We start from the raw sequence: 11,041 nt of genomic DNA, 5'->3' as shown, positions 1-11,041 counted from the left end.
GGATACCCAAAAAGGCCCCACACACCCCGACCAATTCTCATGGACGCTCTCCTCCATTAGTGAATCGTCATCAATTTATTAATTATGATTTTTTTAGCAAAATAATAACTTCACTGTTTGAAACTAAACTAACAAATTGACAGCTCGCCCCCGTACAAACTCTCACCGAGGTGAGGTGGTTCCTTGCATTTTTAACCATTTTTGTTAAGGTCAAGTTAATCGATTTTCAGGTTCAAATCAATCCGAGTTTAATCGCTTGCTTGTTGTTCGACGGACGATCATCGACACATCCCTAGCTACCATTGCTCGTACCATCCGTCAGGTGGCTGTCAATGTCGCAGCCATCATGCGACGATGTTCGTGACGACGACGAAAAAGGTTCAACATATTTTGCTCGCTTCTCTTCGTCGACGGTCGCATCCATCCATCACACAGTAGTTTTTGCACGGCACGGGCACTAGCCTTTTTTCGGATCGGATTCTGCTGAAGAACAAACTTCCAGTGGCAGTCAGTGGAAAAATAGCAAGTGTTTTCGGATTCGGATTCGTGCGTGCTTCCGCGGCGGAAAAACGGAAAACCAGCAATAGCAGTGAGTGAGAGTGATCAGAAGTAATGTAGCAAAAGTCTGTGCGGTGAGGATTTTCCTCTGGGGCTGCTGTTCTGCTATTTTGCACCCTCTGGGGCGCTGAAAAAAGAAGAAGAAGAAAAAGGCACACTCACGTACAAGTAGTGGCAGGAGGAGTGCGGATTGGAACAGTGTTCGAAGGGAAAAACGCGATTACCTAGGTGGAAGAATTTTCCCTTTTTTTGCATTCCAGCAAGGAGGAAAAAAAACGGGCTCTGTTCCGGGATGGTGCGATAGTGGTTTAAATGGTGTGTATCGAAAATGGAGTAGTAGCAGCAAATAATCGACGACCAGCGGAGAGTGTTCTTCTGACGACTGTGAAAGCTAAAAAAGGTTACTCCGAGTAACCTGTATTAGCGAGAAGGAAAAAAAATCACGAAGAAAACGACGACGACGATAAAAAAGCGAATCACTTTGGTTTGGTGGAGGAAAAAGAAGCAAACGAAGAAGCTCCGAAAGCAACAGAGCGAGTAAAGAGTGTAGTGTACAGTAGTTTGATGTGGTGTGGCGAAGAAATAAAGGGAAGAAGCACACCTTGGTCGATAGGTTTTAGCGAATATATTTTTCTTCAATCAGGAAGGGCAACCTTGTGCCCCTATCGCGCGGGTCGAGATCGGGGGTGTGGGTGGGAAAAAGTGAAAATTTTCGATAGCAATTTGTGCACGGAAGGCAGGAGTCAACCCTAGATTTTCGGACGGAAGCGGAAAACGGGGACGCAGCCAGCCGTTCCTGTGGTCACAGAAAGGCACGGACGATGCCGAAATGTGATGTCAAAACCAGATACATCCCAGCGACCTTCGCCTGGACGCTCCTGTTGGGCACAACGTTCCTGTTTTTCTACTATCCGTGAGTAAACTCAGTTATCATTATCAGCACTCTCTATAGGTACTGGTGGCAATGTCATTGACTCAGTATGACTGATGGCGATGTATTAAGAGAGTGTGTTGTGTTGAAAGGTGGATTTTTTCACGTCTGCAGTTTCTTTAGTTCGAATAACGTACTGATTTTAATTTCGTTACTCAGTTATTGTTGGGCTGTGGTTCAAGGTTGCACGAAAATCCGCAGGATTTGTAATTGACATTTTATTTAGTCTACGATACCCTGCTGGTAGAACCTCCCCAACATGTATAATCAGTAGACTTAACTTGGTGTGCAAGTCATAAATATAATTTTGTGTGTGTGGATTGGTAGACTTAATCTGAACTTAACTTGTTATCCTAAATTATGGTTTATGGTCAACGACCTCTAGACTTGTCCTAAAAGTCTTTTAGTTCCATTCTGAAAGTCTCCCAAACATGAGTTATTAAATAATCCTTGACCTTATAAAGGGTTTTTCTCCTATCATCTGAGTTATCTTATTGACTTTTTGGACGTCACCCTAATTTGAACTTTCTTTGTTCTTCTTAAATTCTATCGATTTATAACAGTTTATAAGTCGCAGGAAAACCTCTAGATGTTCCCTGAACATGTGCTCAAAGTCCGCTTGACATTCAGTGGATGGAATATATTTGACATAATATTGTACATACCTCAACAGTTCTATGGTTTAGGCCTTGAGGCCTGAATGTTACTCTGAGCATAAGGTAGAAGTTCTAGTAGTAAATGCAATGCGGCCTATAAGCCTATAATATGAATTTTAGACTCCCTTAGCTCAGTCGGTAAAGACGCAGTTACAAAGCAAGACCATGCTGGAGGTGGCTGGGTTCGATTCCCGGTCCGGTCTAGTAATTTGGAGAGAGATGTCTAGGAAAGAAGATGAATTCTAGACTCTAGAACTTGCTATAGAACTCTACTTAAGATGTCTTAGATGTCGGTGAAATCATCGCGTTTTACAATTCCCCTGAACTTATCCTAGAAGCATTCTGACTTTTTCTTGTAGATCTCTTGAACCTTGTGTGGAGGCTATTTCTAGCGTTCAGACTCAATTCTAGCGTTCAGACTGTAATGAATCTATCCGGAAAATCCTGTTTTGTACCTTCTTTGAAAGTGTGCTGGGTTTGTTGTGATCTAGTCTGAACATGTGAATTAGTCCTCTGGACTTGCCTTGGATGTTCTATCGATCTTTCGTTCCAAGCCTTCCGTTTACCTTATTCTAAATAATTACTAAACCTCTGGAAGTCTTTAGCTGCCCAGAAAGTCTACTAGATTAGTCTAGTAATGGAAGTTCTCTAAGTGTATCCTACAAAACCGATTATTTTACTCTCGACGTTCTCGTAAATTTCCCAGCAGGTATTTTTTAAGCTGTGGATTTTTCCTGGAAACCCTAAGAACTTGGTTTGCCATTGGAATACCCTGAAGCTATCCTGCAAATCCCTAGAAGTCCTCTAAACTTTTCCTGCATCGCTTCCTCGGATTGCTTTCTGAATTTCCCACATATACAGAAAATATGCCCTGAAATACTCCAAGATTTGTTGTGGAAAAGCATAAAATCTACTATGTTAATTGACTTTTGGATCTCCTTTCCATATGTCCTAGATTTGTTGAAAAACTTTGTTCATTGGACTTGCCCTGGAGGTTCTATTGAACTGTTTATCCAAGACTTTTGGCTTGTATTTTTGCAAGGATGTCCACTTAAAAAAAGGGCTTCTGGGCTAGCCTTGGGAAAAAAAATCTAAACGTAGGTACCTACCAAACCAATTGCCTGTTCTGGAAATCCACCATTTCGAACTTACTTTCCAACTTCTTTGAATTTGTCACTTTTAAGCAAGGTTTTTCTTGAGATGCTACACTAGACTTTCCATTTAGTTCCACTACCTTATTTGCTTATCCTCGACAGATACGCGTATTTCGTCTACAATGTGCAGACTTCTTCTAAATGCTCGACTAGTCTTTCTTTATACAGGTATTCCACTAAGATGCCAACATTCATCAGGATTTACACTAGACTTGTTAGGGAACTTCATTCAAATTATCCCGATAACCGTTCTCTGGATCTTCTTTAGACGCTCCCTGTATTTCTTGTGGACTAACCTTGCCCTAGACAGAACTTTTCGGCTTCGGTTGTCCTCTCCATTTGCTCTTGACTCTCATTCTGGAAGTCTTTTGGATGTATACTAAATTTGTTGTGAACTACTGTTGTTCTGGACTGAACGTTGGAACTTGCGATGTTCTGAATATACTCTGGAAGCTCTTAACATGCTCTGGAAATCGACTGATCCAGATTCTGACGTCCACGATATTACTTGATTTGTTATGAAAATCTTAATAGAATTTTCCCTGATTTGTACAGGAAGTTCTCCTAGAGAACCCTCTAGCATCACTTATCATTTGCCGTGGATAACACACTCCAAACATGTTCTTATAGTCTACTGAATTTACCTCAGAAATACTATGGATTGGTTTTAGAGACCTTTTGGTCTTCTCATGGTGGTGGTCCGGGCATACCTTAGAGGTCCTTGGGCTGAAAGTTCGCTGAGTTTACACTGGATTTGTCCTGGAAGTTCTCTTGACTTATTCTTCTGCACTTTCCTGTTGAATTTGAACTGTCTGGAGGTCTTCTCTACACGTGGAACTCGAAGAAATCCCCTAGGGGAGTTTGAAGAACTTCAGGAGAAAGTTGAGGTAGCTCGATGAGAAGTCCTGGGATCTTCTTATTAAAAGTTTTGAGACCTTTAAGTAGAAAACATCCTGTTGCTGTTTTGATAAATTTGCGGGGCTTCAAGCTTCATTGGGAAGTAGCCGTAACATCAAAGGCAACTTCGTCGTAGAAACTCACAAAGTATCTCTTAGACTCATGGGAGAAGCTCTGACAACTCTAATTTTTTTAAATTTCTCATTGAAGCTGCCTGAACGTTAATCAAGTTCCCTTATTGTTTCTTCGAAGACGTCCTGCTATTTTTTTTAAACTCAACATTCTAAATGTAATCTCATGAGTATCTACATGCAAATTAAACGTCTTCAGCAAAATTTGAAGAACTTAAAAGAAAAGAAAAGCTTAAATAAATTCTCCAATTTCTGAGTAAAAGTTCCAGCAGAAGCAAGCTTCAGCGAACCTGAAAGTAAATTAGACCGAATTTCAGTGAAGCTCGCACCGAAATCTGAAGGAGTTCCGGCAAAACTTCCGAGAAGTTTAAAGCAATTCAGACAAAACTTCCAAGAAATCAGGCAGAACTTCCAAGAAGTTCAGGCTGAACTTCCGAGAAGTTTCGGCAGAATTACCGAATAGTTCAGACAGATCTTCCGAGAAGTTCAAGCAGAACTTCCGAAAAATTCAGGCAGAACTTCCGAAAAATTCAGGCAGAACTTCCGAGAAGTTCAGACAAAACTTCCGAATAGTTCAGACAGAACTTCCGAATAGTTCATACAGAACTTCCCAGACAGAATTTCTCCAGAAGTTTAGGCAGAACTTCTCCATAAGTTCTAGCAGAACTTCTCCAGAAGTTCAGGCAAAACTTCTCCGGAAGTTGAGGCACAATATTTCCAGAAGTTCAGGCAGAACTTCTCCAGAAGTGCAGGCAGGATTTCTCCAGAAGTTCAAGCAGAACATCCCCAGAAGTTCAGGCAGAACATCTCCAGAAGTTGAGGTAGAATTTATCCAGAAGTTCAGGCAGAACTTTTCCAGAAGCTGGGGTAAAACTTTTCCAGAAGTCCAGGCAAAAATTCTCCATAAGTTCAGACAGAACTTCTCCAGAAGTTCGAACAGAACTTCTGCAGAAGTTCGAGCAGAACTTCTCCAGAAGTTCAGGCAGAATTTCTCCTGAAGTTGAGGCAGAACTTCTCCAGAAGTTCAGGCAGAAATTCTCCATAAGTTCAGGCAGAACTTTTTCAGAAGTTCAGGCAGAACTTCTCCAGAAACTGAGGCAGAACTTTTCCAGAAGTTAAGGCAGAAATTCTCCATAAGTTCAGGCAGAATTTGTTCAGAATTTCAGGTAGAACTTCTCCAAAAGCTCAGGCAGATTTTCTATAGAAGTTCAGGTAGAACTTCTCCAGAAGTTCGGGTAAAAGTTTTCCAGAAGTTCAGGCAGAACTTCTTCAGAAGTTAAGGCAAAACTTCTCCAGAAGTTGAGGCAGAACTTTTCTAGAAGTTCAGGCAAAACTTCTCCAGAAGTTCAGGTAGTATTTCACAAGAAGTACAGGCAGAAATTTTCCAGAAGCTGAGGCAGAGCTTTTCCAGAAGTTCAGGCCGAAAGTCTCCATAAGTTCAGGCAGAACTTCTCCAGAAGTTCAGGCAAAAATTTTCCATAAGTTCCGGCAGAATTTCTCCTGAAGTTGAGGCAGAACTTCTCCAGAAGCTGAGACAGAACTTTTCCAGAAGCTCAGGTAAAAATTCTCCATAAATTCAGGCAGAACTTTTTCAGAAGTTCAGGCAGAACTTCTCCAGAATGCAGGCAGAATTTCTCCTGAAGTTCAGGCAGAAATTCTCCATATGTTCCGGCAGAACTTCTCCTGAAGTTGAAGCAGAACTTCTCCAGAAGCTGAGGCAGAACTTCCCCAGAAGTTCAGGCAGAACTTCCCCAGAAGTTCAGGCAGAACTTCCCCAGAAGTTCAGGCAGAACTTCCCCAGAAGTTCAGGCAGAACTTCCCCAGAAGTTCAGGCAGAACTTCCCCAGAAGTTCAGGCAGAACTTCCCCAGAAGTTCAGGCAGAACTTCCCCAGAAGTTCAGGCAGAACTTCTCCAGAAGTTCAGGCGAAAATTCCCCATAAGTTCCGGCAGAATTTCTCCATAATTTCAGGCAGAACTTCTCCAGAAGCTGAGGCAGAACTTCTCCAGAAGCTGAGACAGAACTGTTCCAGAAGTTCAGGTGAAAAATTCTCCATAAATTCAGGCAGAACTTTTTCAGATGTTCTGGCAGAACTTCTCCAGAATGCAGGCAGAATTTCTCCTGAAGTTCAGGCAGAAATTCTCCATATTTTCCGGCAGAACTTCTCCAGAAGCTGAGGCAGAACTTTTCCCGAAGTTCAGGCAGCATTTCTCCTGAAATTAAGGCAGAACTTCTCCAGAATTTCAGGCATAAATTCTCCATAAGTTCCTTCTCCTGAAGTTGAGGCAGAAATTCTCCATAAGTTCCGGCAGAATTTCCTCCTGAAGTTGAGGCAGAAATTCTCCATAAGTTCCGGCAGAATTTCCTCCTGAAGTTGAGGCAGAACTTCTCCAGAAGCTGAGACAGAACTTTTCCAGAAGTTCAGGTAAAAATTCTCCATAAATTCAGGCAGAACTTTTTCAGATGTTCAGGCAGAACTTCTCCAGAATGCAGGCAGAATTTCTGCATATTTTTCGGCAGAACCTCTCCTGAAGTTGAAGCAGAACTTCTCCAGAAACTGAGGCAGAATTTCACCAGAAGTTCAGGCAGAACTTTTTCAGAAGTTCAGGCAGAACTTTTTCAGAAGTTCAGGCAGAACTTCTCCAGAAGTTCGGGTAAAAGTTTTCCAGAAGTTCAGGCAAAACTTCTCCAGAAGTTTGGGTAGTATTTCACAAGAAGTTCAGGCAGAAATTTTCCAGAAGCTGAGGCAGAGCTTTTTCAGAAGTTCAGGCCGAAATTCTCCATAAGTTCAGGCAGAACTTCTCCAGAAGCTGAGGCAGAACTTTTCCCGAAGTTCAGGCAGCATTTCTCCTGAAGTTAAGGCAGAACTTCTCCAGAAGTTCAGGCAGAAATTCTCCATAAGTTCCTTCTCCTGAATTTGAGGCAGAAATTCTCAATAAGTTCCGGCAGAATTTCTCCTGAAGTTGAGGCAGAACTTCTCCAGAAGCTGAGACAGAACTTTTCCAGAAGTTCAGGTAAAAATTCTCCATAAATTCAGGCAGAAATTTTTCAGAAGTTCAGGCAAAACTTCTCCAGAATGCATGCAGAGTTTCTCCAGAATTTCTCCCGAAGTTCAGGCAGAAATTATCCATAAGTTCAGGCAGAACTTCTTGAGAAGTTCGGGTAGAACTTTTCCAGAAGTTCAGGCAGAAATTCTCCATAAGTACGGCAGAACTTTTTCAGAAGTTCTGGCAAAATTTCTCCCGAAGTTCAGGCAGAAATTCTCCATAAGTTTCAGCAGAATTTCTCCTGAAGTTTAGGCAGAACTACTGAAGAAGTTCAGGCAGAACTTCTCCAGAAACCAAGGCACAACTTTTCCAGAAGTTCAGGCCGAAATTCTCCATAAGTTCAGGCAGAACTTCTCCAGAATGAAGGCAGAATTTCTCCAGATTTTTTTCCAGAAGTCCGGGTAGAACTTTTCCAGAAGTACAGGCAGAACTTCTCCACAATTTCAGGCAGAATTTCTTCCGAAGTTCAGGCAGAAATTCTCTATAAGTTCAGGTAGAATTTCTCCTGAAGTTAAGGCAGAACTTCTCCAGAAGTTCAGGCAGAACTTCTCCAGAAGCAGAGATAGAACTTTTCCAGAAGTTCAGGTAGAAATTCTCCATAAGTTCAGGCAGAACTTCTCCAGAATTAAGGCAGAATTTCTCCAGATTTTTTCCAGAAGTACGGGTAGAACTTTTCCAGAAGTTCAGGCAGAACTTTTCCAGTAGTTCAGGCAGAAATTCTCCATAAGTACAGGCAGAACTTTTTCAGAAGTTTAGGCAACATTTCACCCGAAGTTCAGGCAGAAATTCTCCATAAGTTCAGGCAGAATTTCTCCAGAAGTTGAGGCAGAACTACTGAAGAAGTTCAGGCAGAACTTTTTCAGAAGTTCAAGCAGAACTTCACCACAATTGCAGGCAGAATTTTTTTCCGAAGTTCAGGCAGAACTTCTCCTGAAGCTAAGGCAGAACATCTCTAGAAATTCAGGCAGAACTTCTCCAGAAGCTGAGGCAGAACTTTTCCAGAAATTCTCCAGAAGTTCGGGTAGAACTTTTCCAGAAGTTCAGGAAGAACTTCTCCAGAAGTTCAGGCAGAAATTCTCCAGAAGTTCGGGTAGAACTTTTCCAGAAGTTCAGGAAGAACTTCTCCAGAAGCTCAGGCAGAACTTCACCAGAAGTTCAGGCAGAACTTCTCCAGAAGTTCTGGCTGTCTTCATAGTATTTTAGACAGAATTTTACAGAAGTTCAGGCAGAAATGTTGGAGCCCTTTTTGAACAGGTTCTATGTCCTTTTGTCGATAAAAATCGATTAACTTGATTCGCTTGATATCGCGACCAGTGCGGTATTTTTGTAATAATGATGTTAGATTCTTCGGTGTGAGAGGCTGCCGGAAAATTTCAGAGTTGCTCCAGCAGGGGGCAAAGAACTGAACGCACTAGCGATCTCTCAATTGTGGTTATAGTCAAGACAATATTAACTATAAAATTGGCAAACATGGCTTCTAAATCCTGTCATCTTGAAAAAAGGCTTGATGATGCAGATTTCTAAATATTGCATGGCAAGGTATGGGAGAGAAGTTTTGAAATGCTTATAGCTTTCAAATGAAGTACTTAAAATTTATTTGAGGTTTTTTTTTCAACAGATGGGTTTTAGAGAAAATGTACACAGGGTTCTGTTTCCCGGTTTTGAAAAAAAAAATCCCGGGATTCTGGATACCCGGAAACTTTTCAAGATGCTTTACGCGCAAACCGAAGTACGCTTACGCAAACCAACAACATCATCGAATAGGGGCAACTCTCACCTTCCGAAAGTGGTATTGGTTTGCGTGTGCGTACTTTGGTTAGCGTGTAAAGGGCCTTAAACGCTTTCCAGACTGGAGAGTTCAAGACCAACAATTGAAAAGGCCTCAACTCCATTTTGTAAACAAACCTTGTAGGGCCATTTTGTCGAGAACCGAAAATCAACAAAATGAACAGATAGGGGAAATTCTGCTCTATTCGATTGTATTTTTGGTTAGGAATGTAGGTTTCGGATCGCGAGAAAATGGCCTTAAAGGGTTTGTTTACAAAATGGAGTTGAGGCCTTTTCAATTGTTGGTCTTGTAAATTTTGTTGTGCCCCTATGCATGCTTACTGTCGAATTGTTCCATCGTTCCAGCCAATCCATCAATTGTTGAATATCAGAACTGATCCATGAGCCGGCGCCGGTGGTGTAGTGGTAAGCGTGACTGCTTTCTAATACCCCAATGGGTCTGGGTTCAATCCCCAGCCGAGGTCGGTGGGTTTTTTTCTGAGGCATAAAAATCTCTGGTCACGTCTTCCTTCGGAAGGGAAGTAAAGCCGTTGGTCCCGGCCCATGTGTGTTGTGAATGGGTGCGATATCCTACGCAGGTGTGGAAGCTGCCTTCCTGCACATTCGGTTGCCGTCAATCGATGGCAATCGATGTCCGTCGGTGATTGGCACTAGATTGCGGAACAGAGACCAACGTTAAATAAACGAAAAAAAAAGAACTGATCCATAATGAAAGATCCAAAACATTTTGATGAATTAGGAAAGACTTCTGCCACAAGCTCAAACCACCTTCAAACGTCAATAACCTAGCATCTCGACGCCATCAATTAACGAATCAAATATTGAAGCCTATATCTTCGAAGAGAATTTTATTAAAATACATCTAAATAATCTCCACGCGTGTTGTGTCCTGCCTTGGGTTCAATCATTGTAGATTGATAAATCACTCTAGACCCTCTGCCCCTGTTAAAGCCGCCAGTGACAACGGGTAGAACTTCAAAAAAGTTACAATAAAGTCCAAGCAGTTTACATGAAATGTCCAAGAAGTTGTGAAAAATCTTCAAATTAGTTCAGAAGGACTTAAGAGAAGTTTTGACAAAACTGCAAGAAAGTTCCGTTCGGAGAATTTTATCTAATTCCTACATTTTGACATATCCGGAGTGATTTGAGATTTGGGCGTAATTGCTTTTGTAAACAAACACGTCAATTACTGATTTCTATTGAATAAAAGCTCAATCTCACAAACAAACTATACCAAATGATAGAGAAATCATTCCTCTACCTCATAGTGTTATTACTTTTCGAGATTGAGCTTTTATTCGCGAGAACTCGGTGATTGACATGTTTGTTTACAAATGCAATTACGCCCAAATCTCAAATCACTCCGGATATATGTATCTCCCGAACCAGATGTCCAATCGAAATAAAATTGAAAAGGGTTTCATACAAGAAAAGTAATTTTACTCATTAAATGGGTAACAGTTACTCATTCATTTGTAAACAAAATTTCTTTATTGAGTACAGCCGCTGTTCTACAAAATAGCTGAAATTTTACTCATTAATGGGTACTTTCAAGTAAGCGTGTAGTATGTACTATTAAAGATTAAACCAGCAAGCGCCTTACGAACTGAGTGCATGTACGGGAAACGAAAAATTATCGAAAATATATTGCAAAAGCTAGAGGCTGATCAATCTAGATAAAGAAGATTCACACGTCAAGCCGGAAAGGCACCGCCTGTAAAAATTGGCTTTTTATCATAATCCATCAAAGGTATTCAGAAAAAAACACACACACGCTCACGCATGTAGAGATAAGCATATTTTGCTTAACCTTTGTTCGGCACGCCCAACCGTAATATGCATGAAATGGACGGATGGATGGTGCTGGTGCACTCAACATG

At 41.4% G+C, this 11,041-nt stretch overlaps 1 protein-coding gene across 1 annotated transcript in view; it reads left to right on the top strand.

Moving 5' to 3' along the window:
• The first annotated feature begins 412 nt into the window (after positions 1-412).
• The window catches only part of LOC135710498 (palmitoyltransferase ZDHHC8-like), an 87,900-nt gene continuing 77,271 nt past the window's right edge, over positions 413-11,041 (top strand). The window contains exon 1 of the mRNA XM_065233093.1: positions 413-1,471. Coding sequence (XP_065089165.1) covers positions 1,380-1,471 — 92 coding nt within the window. The 5' untranslated portion in view covers positions 413-1,379. The remainder of the gene's footprint in view (positions 1,472-11,041) is intronic.

The sequence above is a fragment of the Ochlerotatus camptorhynchus genome, unplaced genomic scaffold, assembly GCF_037179485.1.
Source record: "Ochlerotatus camptorhynchus isolate MF236.1 unplaced genomic scaffold, CSIRO-AGI_Acam_v1.1 ptg000389l, whole genome shotgun sequence".
Lineage (NCBI taxonomy): Eukaryota > Metazoa > Arthropoda > Insecta > Diptera > Culicidae > Ochlerotatus > Ochlerotatus camptorhynchus.
This window is presented reverse-complemented; position numbering and strand designations above follow the sequence as displayed.